Source organism: Dipodomys merriami, unplaced genomic scaffold (assembly GCF_024711535.1).
Source record: "Dipodomys merriami isolate MVZ:Mamm:240054 unplaced genomic scaffold, mDipMer1.0.p SCAF_19, whole genome shotgun sequence".
Lineage (NCBI taxonomy): Eukaryota > Metazoa > Chordata > Mammalia > Rodentia > Heteromyidae > Dipodomys > Dipodomys merriami.
The window spans coordinates 29,639,336-29,655,296 of NW_027203270.1; the positions used below are offsets into that span (position 1 = coordinate 29,639,336).

A 15,961-nucleotide genomic window follows, 5' to 3' on the forward strand; every position below is an offset into this window, starting at 1 on the left:
GGAGCCCGGCCCCTCTGACCCCGGTCCCTCTCGCACTTTCCTTCCCCCCCCTCCTAGACCGGCTGGAGCTGGAAGCAGCGCAGAAGTTCCTGGAGCGTGCGGCCGTAGAGAACCTGGTGCGTGCCACCCCGCCGCGCCCCATCCCGCCGCGTCCCCATCCCTGCGTGCGGGCCTTCCCGCCCTCCCGGAGGCCCAGGCCTCGGGAACCCACCCCGCCCCATCCCGTCCCCCTCCCCCCCCAGCCCGGTCCAACCTAACCCCGCCATCGGGAAGCCGGTGGGTGTGTCCCGCCCCGGGCTCCACGTTTGGCCAATGGCGCGGCGCGCCGGGGTGACCACCGTCCAATCGCCGCTCAGCCTGAGGGCGGCGGTGCAGCGGGAGGGAGAAAGAGGGAGGAAAGGGAAGTTAGGTTGCACGGCGCTGCGTGTTCAGCAAGGGTGGGGGCGGGGGAGCCGGGCCTAGGGGCCATGTGGAAGCTCCTGGCCCGGCAGCCCGCCCTGTACTGTCCAGTGTCGGTTTCTCCTTCCTGTCCCGTGGCCCCTGTGATTCTTTCCACCTTCTTCTCAGATCTTTCCCCTGCTCCTCCATGTGTGCTCATGGCCAGGCCTGGCACCTGCCTTCCTCCAAACCTAAACCTCTAATTTTTTTTCCCCCTTTCCTGCCTGGTTATTACTCTTCTGGAATGTGTGTGTGTATTATGTACGGATTTCGATGAATAAAGACCTAATCACTAGGGATCTGCACCCAGACAACAGACTGAAGCTCATCCTTGAGATCAGGCCTATTTCCTGATGAAATCACGATGGAGTTCCTTGTTTTTCATATTTCCAAATTTAAGGGGTACAGAAAAGGGGGAGATTAGATCCACTAGAGACCAGATTTTTGTGTAGAGAAATGTAAGATAGATTGAAACAGTTTGGTTTCAGGAATGTTTCATTTCGGGATTCCTTTCCTGTTGGGGTGATGAAGAGCAGAAGGAAGGATAGATGAGTACTTGAGCTCTTAAAGGTACTAAAGTAACACTGTAACCAGATGTGTTCCTTTGTGATGTCTTTGCAAAATAACAACAAAAACAAAGTGACAGGATCTATTTTATGGTTTTTAAAATAATGTATACTAGTTTTTAATAGCCTTTTTTAATCTGTAACTTTTCCTTCAAAAAATTTCTGCTAGGATAGACTGATGGTTCCATTTAGAGTATGTTCTTGTTTCTGCTTTTGCTAATTTGCAAGGGCCTTTTGTTACTCCTGACATTCTTTAGCAGTACATGGCTAGTAAAACTTTTGGCATTGTCTCTGTGCTTGTAGGACTTGTTAATGGTAAGCAAATGTATCTGCTTTTGGCTTTTCTAACTTTCCTGTCTGGATGGAGTCATTTCAGTAGGGGGAAGGGAATGGGTAGCTTAAAATTTTTAAGTAAAGTGGTTTCTGTACAAAAGATTGTGTATATGGAAAAGCTTTTGTGTATTACGAAAGATTGAGTTCAAAATGTATAGGAGCCTTTAGTGTTTTGTTGGCTATGCAATATAAAATCATTTTCCTTGAAAATATACTTGTCTGCTATTTTATCTTCATTTCCTCCTAGTTTCTGAACAGTTATCACTTTTCCTTATAAATGTACCTTTCCATTGTTCTTCTTTTGTTGAACACACACCACTAATCTGTAAAAGCTTAGGTGATCAAAGTCTCATGCTTCCATTAGATCAGAAGCCATCCTGAGTAAAATTATTTTTGGACTAAATTTTAAAAGAAAAACAATTTTTTATACCTGTCTCATTCAACACATATTGAGTACTAGGCATTGTTGTAAGTACTTGGGAAACTTCATTATACATAGAATCTACTGACTACAAGGTTGTCAGACTTGCTTTAATTTTGGGGGTCTAGTGATGATTTGGGCACTGAGGAGGATCTTAGTAGGAAAACATCTTCATAGGGCCTGGGTTACAAGAGATGAACGGCTTCCCCATATAACAAGTAACATTTTGTATGAACTTTTTTTTTCTGTTTTTGTGCTAAAGTCTTGCTATGTTGCCAGCGTGACCTCAGGCTCCAGGGTTCAAGCCATCTACTCACCTAAGTCTCCTGACTACTAGGACTATATACATGTGTCTCCATATTAATCTTCGAGTTGATATTTTGCAGTTCTCCCAGATGTTCATGATGTGCTCTAAAAAGTTGTTTTCCTCTTGGCAGCCCACTTTCCTTGTGGAACTGTCCAGAGTGCTGGCAAATCCAGGAAACAGTCAGGTTGCCAGAGTTGCAGCTGGTCTACAAATCAAGAACTCTTTGACCTCGAAAGATCCAGATATTAAGGCACAATATCAGCAAAGGTGGCTTGCTATTGATGCTAATGCTCGACGAGAAGTCAAAAACTATGTAAGTAACTTTCTTTTGGTCATGATGCCCGTGAGATTAAAGAGAAGTTTGTCATTTGTCTTCCACAGGGAGAGATCTTGGTAGTGTAATAGGCTTTTGGAACCTGAACTTAGCCTAAAGGTAAAAAAGATACTTGATTTGAAATCTCTCAATTCAGTTTACCCATTGATGGATCAAAATTCTTTTTCTGATAACTGAGGTAACCAGCAGTTTTGAAAAAAAACTTTTGTTGGATCTATTTTGAGTATTATACAATTGGTACTGAATATCCAAATTACCTAGCGAACTTGTTAACAACATACTTCAAGAGGTGAAGGTTTGGGCTAGAAAGGTGGCTCAGTGGTAGAGCACTTGCCTTGCATGCATGAGGCCCTGTATTCGATTCCTCAGCACCATATAAGCAGGGGAAAAAAAAGCCAGAAGTGGTGCTGTGGCTCAAGTGGTAGAGTGCTAGCTTGAGCTGAAGAGCTGAGGGACAGCACCCAGGCCCAGAGTTCAGGCCCCATGACCAGATTCCTCCCCCCCCCCCCCCCCCAAAAAAAAGGTGAAGGTTTGCTGCACACCAATAGCTCACATGTGTTTTCCTAGCTACTCAGGAGGCTAAGATCTGAGCATCATGGTTCAAAGCAGGTCCAGACAAGAAAAGTCCATGAGACTTAGCTCCAGTTAACCATCAGACAACTGGAAGTGGTATTGTGGTTCAAAGTGGTAGAGTGCTAGCCTTAGTGAAAAAACTTGGAAAGCACCCAGGCCCTGAGTTCAAGCCTCATGACTGACCAAAAACAAACAAACAAAAAAAAAACAGGAAAAACTCAGGTGAAGGGTTTAAGCTCACTTGTCTAACATGTGCCTAATGTGTAAAGCATCTGTGAGGGTAAAATATGTTTTCAAGTGCTCTGGAAATTCTGTCTTGAAAGCTCTAGAGTAAGGCTCGGTGTTTTTTTGTTTGGGCCAGTACTAGGAGTTTCTACCAAAGGCTTCATGAGATAGGCACTATACTGTTGGGCCATGCCTCCAGCCAAGTTTTTCACTGATTATTTTTAGAATTGGATCTTACTTTCTGGATAGGCACAGACCTGAGCTGTCACCTACTTTGGGCTTCACACACTTTGGCACTGCAGTTCTCCCAATCTTGGGCTTCCATGTAGCTTGTAATAGATGTATGCCATTGTGTTCAACCATGGGTTGAAAAGGGGGACCTTCCTGTGAACCTTGATTCTCTTTATTCTCAGCCTCCCAAGTAGCTGAGATTACAGATAGTTCGTGTTGTAGATGGTTTTGATGGTTCTGTTTTTTATTTTGTTTTTTTGTGCCAATATGGGGGCTTCAACTCAAGGCCTCATATCTTTGCTTGGCTTTTTTTCCTAAAAGCTAATGTTCTACCACATGAGCCATACCTCCACTTCCTTGTAGATAGGACTTACGCACAGTTACACAAAGTCCAAAAATTAAGTGATGTTTTGCTTCTTTATCTATTTAATAAATAATGAAAAACATTCTTTACAAATACCTGACTTTGGGGCTGGGAAGATGGCTGAGTGGTAGAGTGCTTGCCTCGCATACATGAGGCCCTGGATTCCATTCCTCAGCACCACTTACGCAGAAAAAGCTGTAAGTGGCACTGTGGCTCAAGTGGTAGAGTGCTGGTCTTGAGCTGAGGAGCTGAGGGACAGTGCCCAGAACCAGAGTTCAGGCCCCACAACGTTCCAAAAAAGAAAGAAAGAAATACCTGACTTTTTCCAAGGTGTTTGGACCATGAGGTGATATTTTGGAGAAAATGTTTTACCTCATGTCATTCTTGTGACTTGTTAAATTACAAATCCATAATTAATGACTAATCCATAATTTTAGTCAAAGCAAATGATTCAAAATATTACATAGACAAGTTTACGTTTTTGTTTTTAATTAATGAAGTTCATTACTGCCCTGTATAACATGGTATGGCTCAGGATGGGAAGTAAATATCTGTACAGTCATAATCTTTCCTGGGTTTTATAATGCTACACATAAATCATTTGTTGTTTCCTGGTTCTAGGTATTAGCTTTAGGTAGTGGCCCTTAAAGCAAATGCTTATCTTCCTTTTGTGTATTTCTTTTCCTAGTTGTACTTTGAGGTGCCCATAACAAGAAATTAAAGTTAAAAAAAAAATCCATCCTTGTGGCTGGGATGGTGGTTTAGTGGTAGAGTGCTTGCCTTGCATGAATGAGGCCCTCACTCAGTTCCATTCCTCAGCACCACTTAAGCAGAAAAAGCCGGAGGTGGGGCTGAGGCTCAAGTGAGAGTGCTAGTCTACAGCTGAAGAGCTGAGGAACAGTACCCAGGCCCAGAGTTCAGGCCCCATGACCAACAACAACAACAAAAATCCATCAAATCTTGTTTGGAGTATGTATAGCTGTTTCCGCATTAGATCTGTTTATGTGATGATTTTTTAGCTTTCTCCCCTCAGCTCTTTGGCATAAATGAAGTGTATGCCAACCCTGGAAATCTTTTTTTCTTTTTTGTCAGTTGTGGGACTTAAACTCAGGACCTGGGCACTGTCTCTGAGCTTTTTTGCTCAAGGCTAGTGCTCTATCACTTTGAACCACAGGATCACTTCCAGTTTTCAGGGGGTTAATTGGAGATAGTCTCACTGACTTTCCTACCTGGGCTGGCTTTGAACCATGATCCTCAGATTTCAGCCTCCTGAGTAGCTAGGATTAGGTGGTAGTCAACAGCATCCCGCCTTGGCACATCTCTCTTAACATGGATATGATTGAGTATATATGAAAAGCACACACTTGTCATCCTAGTTTACTTGAGGAGGCTGAGGCAGAAGGATCACTTGACCTGACCTTTAGGAGTTCATGACCAGTCTAGGCAATACAGTAATGCCTCACCAAGTTGGCAGGTAACCTTGATCTTTCCTTTCCTACGAAATTCATACAGTGCTGGTAGTTGTTTTTTAAAAATCCAGATAGGTTTTTGTTGGTTGGTTGGTTGGTTGGTTGCAGGGCCTGAACTCTGGGCATGGGTGCTGTCCCTCAGCTCTTCAGCTCAAGGCTGAAGAGGCTACCATGTGAGCTACAGTGCCACTTCCGACTTTTTCTGCTTATTTGATACTGAGAAATAGAACCCCAGGGCTTCATGCATGCGAAAGCACTCTGCCACTGAGCCACCTTCCCAGCCCCTAAAAGTCCAGATATTATTGAGATGCAATTGAGCAAGCTTTGTTTTTTTCTCTTTGAACAGGGACTTGATCTCAGAGCCTGAAGTCCTTGCTTGGCACTTTTGATCAAGGCTGGCTGGCGCTCTGTCACTCTAACCACATACACACACACCATTTCCATTCAGGTTTTTCAGGAAGTTGGGGAGCCTCAGATTTATCTCTCTGGGCTTGCTTTGAACCATAATCCTCACATCTCAGCCTCCTGAGTAGCTAGAATTACATATGTGAGCTACCAGTGCCCAGCCCTCCAAGTAGTTGGGACTAAGGACAAATAGGGATGGGGAAAGTTTGGTGCAAGGTGCTAAGTTATTGCTAAGTGGCAAAAACATTGGAGTCCTATTATACAATGGGATAATTATAATTATACCAGAAGAGCAGGGATGAATAGCTCATGCATGGGCAGAAAAGTCTGGGACTCTACCAGCAAAAAACCAGAAGTGGAGTTGTGGCTGAAATGGTAGAATGCTAGAATTGAGCATTCTCAATTCTCAATTCTCAACTCAGGGACATCCAGCCCTGAGTTCAAGCCCCAGGACCACCATACGCTAAAAAAAGCTAGAAAAAGATTGAGTGTTTCACTAGAGAAATGATAAATGCTTCATTACAGAGATGCTTACCTCTGTTTGAACTTTATACAGTGCATACATGTATTGCAGCATCACGTGGTACCTCATAAATAAGTACAGTTTTTACTTGTGAGTTAAAATTTTCAGATTCAATCTGCCTGATTCTCCGAAAGGCATTATGGACTAGAACTTGAATTATATTTGTGCTAATATCCAGCCTGTGACATTTTGAAGAATTTGGCACTTTTTTTTCCCCTCACTACCTTCCTATCTTTGACATAATTTTTATTCACAAAGAACTGTTGGTTATTAGGTGGAGCTGTCTAGGTGGGCCGAGACAGATGAAGGAATACAGAATTAAGAGAAATCCCAGAACTGCAAAAAAAAAAAAAAAAAAATGGGGGGGAGGTTCATTATTAGCTAATAGCTACAAAGCAGACTACTAAGTGACCTGACCCAGTCAGCAGAGCTGGCCTGAATGTCTGACAGCTATTCTTTGTCCTGTGCTCATGCCAGGAACAGTTAACTGTTTGCCTTTGATGGGACTAGTGATTCTTAGTGAGTTCATGGACTAAATTAGCTGATCATGGTAATGGTTAACTCTGAGTCAGTTGTGGCTTCATACTTTATCTGAACTTGCACCTTCACAGAGCTTTTAAATAAATGCTTTTGTGGTTACCATTTTCGAGATGTGCCTAATGACAAATGGATCTCCAGTTGGCATGTGACTACCACTTCTGTTGGTGTTAAGAGACCAGTTCTTTGGTTCTTAAACAAATAGAAAATAGAATGAATTCTTTTTTTTTTTTTTGGTTGGTCCTGGAGCCTGAACTCTGGGCCTGGGCACTGTCCCTCAGCTCTTCAGCTCAAGGTTAACGCTCTACCACTTGAGCCACAGCACCACTTTCAGCTTTTTCTTTTTATGTGGTGTTGAGGAATTGAACCCAGGGCCTCATGTGAGGCAAGCACTCTACCACTAGCCACCTTCCCAGCCCCTAGAATGAATTCTTTCAGACTAGAAGTTAAATAAAGCTTAGCTCTTAGTTCTTTGTACTATGAGTAGCTATTCCTTTAGTATCACTGCTTGCGTAAGGCCTTTCCATGTTACGTTTGTGACCAGAAAGTAGGTTTGTTTCTCATGCCACTATGAACCAGGATAGAGAGTGACCTATTGTGCATCAGGCCCATTGAGTGCCCTAGTCACAGCCTTAGTGCCCACAAAACAATCCACCAAGGAGCCTGGAAGATGAATTTTGTCGTTTTTCCCCCCACCCCCTCCTAGTTTCTTACTTATGTGACTGTTGATATGGGGTGTTTTTAGACAGTTCCAGTTGGTGGTAAGGGATGGTTTGCCTCTGTTGAGAATGCTTATTGCTGGTACTGTAGTTGGCTTTGTGTGGGGTAGGGAGAACAGAAATCAGGCACTGGTGTGGAGGACATGTTGCACAGAAAATATTCACTTTAGTGCTACAAGTTGATGTTTTGTCCCATTTTTCCCTCAGGTTTTGCAGACTTTGGGCACAGAAACTTACCGGCCTAGCTCTGCCTCCCAGTGTGTGGCTGGTATTGCTTGTGCAGAGATACCAGTAAACCAGTGGCCAGAACTCATTCCTCAACTAGTGGCTAATGTTACAAACCCCAATAGCACAGAACACATGAAAGAGTCAACATTGGAAGCTATCGGTTACATCTGCCAAGATATAGTAAGTGCTTGCCTAATGTTTCTAATCTGTATACTTTCTCACTCCTTCTAGTTATGACATGTATAACAGAATTTCTCTGTCAAGCCGGGCGCTGGTGGCTCATGCCTGTAATCCTAGCTACTCAGGAGGCTGAGATCTGAGGATTGTGGTTCAAAGCCAGCCCGGGCAGGAAACTCCATGAGACTCTTTATCTCCAATAAACCACTAGAAAACCGGAAGTGGCATGTGGCTCAAGTGGTAGAGCGCTTGCCTTGAGCTGAAGAGCTGAGGGATAGCACCCAAGCCCAGAGTTCAAGCCCCATGACCGACCCCCCAAAAAAAACAAAACATTGTCAAATCAAGAAGAAAAATGAAAAACAGGCTGCTTCAGTATTTTGAAGATACAACTTTTGTTTGTTAATTTAGACCTCTCATCAAATTACAAATCATACTGTGAAGAAAAGGAAGTTCATAATGAAAAATTAAAGCTACTCAAGAGGCTGAGATCTGAGGATCCGTGTTTAAAGCCAACTAGGGCAGAACAGATTCCTGTTTCCAATTAACCACTAAGAAGCCAAAAGTGGAGCCTGTGGTTCAAGTAGTATAGTGCTAATCTTGAACAGAAAAAGCTCAGGGGCAGTGCCCAGATCCTAAGGACTGGCACCAAAAAAAAAACAAAACTTATGGCTGGGGCCAAGTGCCCATTGCTCACTTCTGTAAGCTCCTCAGGAGGTTGAGATCTGAGAATTGCTATTCAAAGCCAGCTCAGGCAGGAAAGAGGAAAGTCTGTTAGACTTTTCCAATTAACTACAAGCTGCTTTCCAATTAACTACAAGCCTGAAGTGGTGCTGTGGCTCAAGTGGTAGAGTTCTATCCTTAAGCACAACAGCTCAGGGACAGTACCCAGACCCAGAGTTCAAGCCTCAGGATCTGGGCAAGCGGGCAGGGGCAGTAGTCGGGCTAGGTGTAGCTTGGTGTTCATTCCTGCTTAGCATGTGTAAGTCCCCAAGCACCAAAGATCCCCAGCATAAATAACTGAATCCATGTGCTTAGAGAAACTTCATGTTTTGGTGGTGGTGGTGGTATGTGTGTGTAAATGCTGGTCCAGGTGCTTGAACTTGGGGATTTGGATGCTGTCTCTGAGCTTTTGTGTTCAAGGCTAGCACTCTACCACTTGTCCACAGCTCCACTTCCTGCTTTTTTGGTAGTTAAGTCTCTTGGACATACTGCTCTCAGGCCAGCTTTGAACTATGATCCTCAGACCTCAGCCTCCTGAGTAGCTAGGATTATAAGCATGAACCACCAGCTCCTGGCTTTGTTTTATTTTGTTTCATGATACTGGGAATCAAATTTAGGGGCTCATGCTCAACCTGAATAGAAACTTTAAAGCAAACATTAGTTATTTAATGGGAATTTCCACTTGTTTTCTTTTCATACATGCAAATAAAGTACCTTTTTGATTTCTGTTGGTAGTGGGGCTTGAACTCAGGGCCTGGGCACTGTCCCTGAGCTTTTTCACTCAAAGCTAGTGCTCTATCACTAAGAGCCACAGTGCCTTTTCCTGTTTTCTGGTGGTTTATTAGAGATATGACTCTCATGGACTTTTCTGCCCAGGCTGGCTTTGAACCATAATCCATTCTGAACTGCTGTTCCTATGGGATATTTTGCAGGTGCTTTGCATTACTATCTCTAAATGGAAATGTGTGGGGAAAGATTAGAATCACGATGCTTATAGAGAGTAGATTTTCAAATTAAAAGGAATGGCTAATTGTGAAATTATGTTCATTGCACTTCTTCTTTTTTTAGGATCCAGAGCAGCTACAGGATAAATCCAATGAGATTCTGACTGCCATAATCCAGGGAATGAGAAAAGAAGAGCCTAGTAATAATGTGAAGCTAGCTGCTACTAATGCACTCCTGAACTCACTGGAGTTCACCAAAGCAAACTTTGACAAAGAGGTGGGTTTTTGTGTGACAAGTGGTATGAGTTTGAGAATGAAAGATCAAAGAATTAATTGAAAGCATTGTTTTTATGATTTAGAAAGTTTGATCTTGTTTAGAAGCATTTGTCTCCATATTGAGATTTGTGTTGTGGGAGATCAGTCCATGAAGTAGTAGGTATTTGCCATTTCTCATAAGGCATAAGTATGGGAGTAGAGTATTTTGAAGAACTTTATGTTTTGTTCAAAAAAAGACTCCATTTCTTTCTTCCTCCGCTTTTGGCATTCATTCTTTCTGTTCCTGTCTGTTTTGACAACTATAGATAACATATAAACAATGTCAGACAGTATTTTGATTACCTTAATTTACTTTGCATGTCCTCAAGCCTCACCTTCTTACAGCATATGTCAGAATTATTTTTTTTAATCTTTTACTTCTTTTTTTTGGCGGAGGGGGGTGGGGGAGGGAGGAGGTGGGCAGGGGCATGGGGAGTCCCCTCATGGGGCCTGAACTCTGGGCCTGGGTGCTGTCCCTCAGCTCTTCCGCTCAAGGCTAGCACTCTACTACTTGAGTCACAGCGCCACTTCCAGCTTTTTTTTTTTTTCTGCTTATGTGGTGCTGAGGAATTGAACCCAGGGCCTCATACATGCAAGGCAAGTGCTCTACCACTGAGCCACCTTCCCAACCCCAGAATTTTATTTGTAAGACTGAGTGTTAGGCCTTTATATGTACTGTTTTCTGTTAATTGACAGTTGTTTAGGTGGCTTTCACCTTTTTGTAGAAGGCTATGTTTAGTGTTTTTAGGAACATGGGTGTACCGATTGTTTTTGGCTATACCCAGATTTGGAACTGATATATCAGATCATATGATTGGGAAATATTTTTGTATTTAGATTTGTTGGTGTCTTGGCTCAGATTTTTGCCATTTCTTGATCTTAGAGTAATAGAGCCAGGGAATCTGAGAAGCTACAGTTTTTATTAGAAAGCAGCAGGGTTGCCCTTTTAGATTACAGATTTAGCAAGGTTCACCACTTAGTTCTTCCAAGCAAATTTGGTATCTTAAAGTAGTTTTTAATTCTTCTAAAATTTAAAAAAAAAAGGAAATGGGTTTTTCTAGATGTCGATTTTTGTTTTTTTCTTTTAGCCAGCAATTTTTGTGACCTGGTTTCCTTGTCTATTCTTTCCCTGAAATCTTGTTTGTGAAGGTCATTTTCTAAATTAAGAGACAGGGACTTCCTTAGAGAGCAGGTTATATAGCAGGCACTGGAGACAAACTCATAGCTTTCTTGGTAACACCACTGCCTTAAAGAAGACCTGTTAGATTGTATCAGTTATGTGGGGACCTCAGGCGATGACAGGGTTTCCTTGGAGAGTCCTGAGGTCTTCTGGTGTACTGTGTATCCTTTCCTAATACTTTTTGTCTTTACTCTTCTGCAGTCTGAAAGGCACTTTATTATGCAGGTGGTCTGTGAAGCCACACAATGTCCAGATACAAGGGTATGTATGAGTTTGTATTAAAAGTTATTTCTTTTATATCTTGGCTAGGAAATCCGAACTTCTGCATATAGTTTAAAATATATGGCACTAGTGGATTAAAGAAACATTTGGCTAAGCCGGGCGATGGTGGCTCATGCCTATAATCCTAGCTACTCAGGAGGCTGAGATCTGAGGATCATGGTTCAAAGCCAGTCCGGGCAGGAAAGTCCATGAAACTCTTATCTCCAATAAACCACTAGAAAATCAGAAGTGGCACTGTAGCTAAAGTAGTAGAGCGCTCACCTTGAGCTGAAGGGCTGAGGGACAGCGTTCAGGCCCTATGACTGACCAAAAAAAAAAAAAGAAACATTTGGCCAATATGGAAAAATTATCCTTTGATATACATAACTGAAGCACCTCTTCTCTTAAATTATTTAGGAGGATAGGGTTTTTAATCACATTTGCCCTTTTAATGCCATAGTTTATTCACGTGACTGTTTTACTGTCATGGGAACAGCTGTAGTATTATTGCTGTAGCCTATATTAGCCCTTGAAATCAGTGAAATTAGTATTTTTCAATCTTCATATCATTATTGAGCTTCAGCTCTATGATGGTGGGTTCACAAGCACCAATAAAGAAAAGTAGTGAATTAGAGGCAAGGTTCAAGTTGGAGTGTGCCAGCTGAGCAAACAAGTGTGAGCACCCTGGGTTCAAACCACAGTACTGGCCAAAAAATAATAAGCTATTGCCGGGCGCCAGTAGCTCACACCTGTAATCCTAGCAACTCAGGAGGCTGAGATCTGAGTGTCGAGATTCAAAGCCAGCCTTGGGCAGGAAACTCTGAAACTCATCTTCAAGTAACCACCAGAAAACTGGGAGTGGTGCTGTGGTTTAAGTGGTAGAGCACTGGCCTTGAGCTGAAGAGCTCAGAGACAGTGCCCAGGCCCAGACAAAATAAAAATAAAATAAGCTATTCAAGAGGCTTAAGATCTGATGATCAGGGTGTGAAGCTAGCCTGAGCAGACAAATCTGGGAGATTCTTACCTCCTGTGAACCAGAAAGTAAACAGAATTAGGAGCATGGATCAAGAGCTCCAGCTGTGAGTGGAAAAAGCTTAGTATGAGTCCTGAGTTCAAGTCCCAGTATTGGCACAAACAAAAGGAATGAGCCTGTGCCCATGGCTCATGCCTGTAATCCTTGCTGGTCTGTAGACAGAACCAGAGGATAATGGTTTGAGAGCCAGTACAGAAAGTCCTTGAGTCTGTCTCATTAACCAACAGGAAGCCCTGCTGGAGTCTCAGCTCAAGTGGTAGAGTATCAGCTGTGTAGGTAGTTGAAACTTTGGTACTAGCAAAGAAACAGATGGAATGAGAAACTGTAGAAAATGAAAGGTGAAAGGAACAGTCGATTTGGGGGGGAAATGAAAACCTTTGCTGTATTAGCCCTTTGGAGATTTCCTTTGAACGGTAAATTACATTGTTAGTTTGTAAATTGTTAAATTTGCTTTTCCTTAAAAGGTACGAGTGGCTGCTTTACAGAATCTGGTGAAGATAATGTCTTTGTATTATCAGTACATGGAAACCTATATGGGTCCTGCTCTTTTTGCAGTAAGTATTTTGAACTTGTACCTAATGACAGAGCGCATCATTCTTCGTTGCTCATTTGCAATTCTGTGTGGTTTTTTTAAAACTTAATGTTATAAAATGAAAACAATTTCTTGAATCTGGGAGTTTTAAAGTCACTAATGATGTGCCAAGACTTGTGCTATCTCTTTACTGTTAAGTTTTTTTAACACTTATTTCTGCCTTTTATTTCAGATTTTGCTTTATAAATTGTATTTTGCAACTTTAATGTCTTTGGGAAGGTTCTGTAACTTGAGTCAGTACTTAAGTTCTGGTTGTCAATTTTCCCCCCTTAAGATCACAATTGAAGCAATGAAAAGTGACATTGATGAAGTGGCCCTACAAGGGATAGAATTCTGGTCCAATGTCTGCGATGAGGAAATGGATTTGGCCATTGAGGCTTCAGAGGTAAGCCTGGGCAGTGTTTCCATAGGGAGAGCTGTTTTACCTGGGCTCTGAAAAGGGCCTCCTTTCCTTCAGAAAAATTTTTACTCTGCCTGGGCTGGGACGATATCTCAGTTTGTAGAAATATTCATTTTTCTTGTATCCAAGATAGCTAATGAAGGAGAAAAGTCCCTGGAGAGGCAGCTTATGCTTTTGCCAATATTAGACATGACTTACTGTCCATACTGATATTGCCACTATGAACACAAGGGGGCAATGTGTTGTAAGCTTACTGAGGTGATATTTGATACTGAATTATTTAGTTTTGGAGGTTTTTATGCAACCCAGTCTGTAGAACTGATCATTTCATAACTGGTGACAGTCACATATGAGGGAAAAAAGGAGTCATTCACTCAGAAAACTTGAAATTTAAATTTTATTTCTAACTTGGTACTTTTAAAATATTATATAAATTTTACATGTCTCATGATGCTAAATTAATATATATAAATTTGAAGTTTGTAGCTGGATGCTAGTGGCTCATGCCTGTAATTCTAGCTACTCAGGAGGCTGAGATCTGAGGATTATGTTTGAGGCCAACCTGGACAAGATAGTCCATGAGTTTCTTATCTCCAATTAACAAACAAAAAGCTGGATTGGTGCTGTGGCTTAAGTTGGTAGAATGCTAGCCTTGAGCCAGGAAGCTCAGATAGCACCAAGGCCCTAATTGCAGACTAAAAAATAAGCACCTTCAAAATCACTTTGACTATTGCTATTGGCCCTACATATATGGTACAGACACTGGGGAAATTCCCACATGTCTTTAGTATTATAGCTTGTTGGTTTTTGTCTAAAAATTCCTTTGTTTCTCTTCAGGCAGCAGAACAAGGACGGCCCCCTGAGCACACCAGCAAATTTTATGCCAAGGGAGCACTACAGTACCTAGTTCCCATTCTCACACAGACCCTGACAAAACAGGTGAGCCTTCCAGGTCTTACTAGGTAAGCTGCGGAAGCTTCTTTACGGTGTTGGTTTGCTGTGCAACAGTTACCTTAGAGGAACTTGGCAGCCTCTCAACTATCTGTTCTGGATGATTCAGGAATAGCTGTGCTGGGTCTGAAGATTCCCTAGGATTATTTGGAGAAAAATTGATCTAAATGTATCATATATCTTGATTGGGAACAGACCACACACACACACTGCCCTAATTTCCTTAGTACTACATTGGTCACAGTATAACAGGGGATGTGATTCTGTACAATGGCAATAAAGAACAATGAGCCAGGCGTCAGTGGCTCACACCTGTAATCCTAGCTACTCAGGAAGCTGAGATACGAGAATTGTGGTTCACAGCCAGCCTTTGTAGGAAGGTCCTTGAGGTTCTTTCTAGTAATAGAGTGCTACCAGCTGGTAACTGGTGGCTTGCACCTGTAATCCTAGCTACTCAGGAGGCTGAGATCTGAGGATCGCCACTTGAGCCAGCCCAAGCAGGAAAGTCAGTGAGACTCTTGCCTCCAATTAACCACCAGAAAATCTGAAGTGGTACTGTGCCTCATGTGATAAAGCTAAAAGAGCTCAGGGACAGGCCCCAGGTGCAGAGATCACGCCCCACAACTGACCCAAACAAAAAGACTGCTACTTTATCTGTGATATCTTCATGAAAATATGGTAGATTGTTTTTTTTTGTTTGTTTGTTTGTTTGTTTTGCCAGTCATGGGGCCTGAGCTCTGGGCCTGGGTGCTGTCCCTCAGCTCTTCAGCTCAAGGCTAGCACTCTACCACTTGAGCCACAGTGTCACTTCTGGCTTTTTCTGCTTATGTGGTGCTGAGGAATTGAACCCAGGGCCTCTTGCATGCAAGGCAAGCACTCTACCACTGAGCCACCTTCCCAGCCCTAGATTGGTATTTTTTCATTGCTATGAGGCTGGATGTAAATTAACTACAATCCTTTTTTTTTTTTTTCTTGAACTCCAGGCCTTATGAACCTAGGCCCTGAGTCAAGCCTCAGGACTGACACTGAAAGGGGGAAAAAAAGTCAAAGAACATGTCATGAACTAGTGAATAAATAAAGAAGTTCTTTTATAAGAATTTTGCTTTGGTTACTATTGTTCTAATTTTGGGCATCACAATTTTTCTTGGTGTGGTGTTTGAGAAGGTTTTTTTCCCCCATCACTTTGATTCTTTTTTTTTTTTTTTTCTTTTTTTTGGGGTCCGGTTGGGGGGCTTGAACTCTGGACCTGGGCGCTGTCCCTCAGCTCTTCAGCTCAAGGCTAGCGCTCTACCACTGAGCCACAGCGCCACTTCCGGCTTTTTTCTTTTTGCTTATGTGGTGCTGAGGAATCGAACCAGGGCCTCATGCATGCAAGGCAAGTGCTCTACCACTGAGCCACCTTCCCAGCCCCCATCATTTTGATTTCTTTCAGTGCATGTGAAATATTTTTAAAGAGTTTTTGAAGGAACAATGCTAGTGACTTTGAGCACTAGAAAACATCTATGTTCGCTTCAGTCTTTACGTTCATGGTATTCATTCATTGTTGTCATTACATGTACTTGAAGTTGGTTCATTCTCACTGTTTTCTGGATATAGTACTGTGTTGGATATAATACTAAGTAGACTCTTCCTCCTTCAGTGTCTTAGTTTAACAAAGGCTGTGCTGTGATGAAACTTTGTGGATTTTATATTTACTTCGCTGAGGTTTAAATTCT

At 42.4% G+C, this 15,961-nt stretch overlaps 1 protein-coding gene across 1 annotated transcript in view; it reads left to right on the forward strand.

Moving 5' to 3' along the window:
* Kpnb1 (karyopherin subunit beta 1) overlaps window positions 1-15,961 on the forward strand; it is a 32,893-nt gene that overhangs the window by 423 nt on the left and 16,509 nt on the right. The window contains exons 2-9 of the mRNA XM_070028205.1: window positions 58-116; window positions 2,196-2,378; window positions 7,653-7,853; window positions 9,639-9,791; window positions 11,211-11,270; window positions 12,768-12,857; window positions 13,170-13,280; window positions 14,133-14,234. Of these exons, the coding sequence (XP_069884306.1) occupies window positions 58-116; window positions 2,196-2,378; window positions 7,653-7,853; window positions 9,639-9,791; window positions 11,211-11,270; window positions 12,768-12,857; window positions 13,170-13,280; window positions 14,133-14,234 (959 nt within the window). The remainder of the gene's footprint in view (window positions 1-57; window positions 117-2,195; window positions 2,379-7,652; window positions 7,854-9,638; window positions 9,792-11,210; window positions 11,271-12,767; window positions 12,858-13,169; window positions 13,281-14,132; window positions 14,235-15,961) is intronic.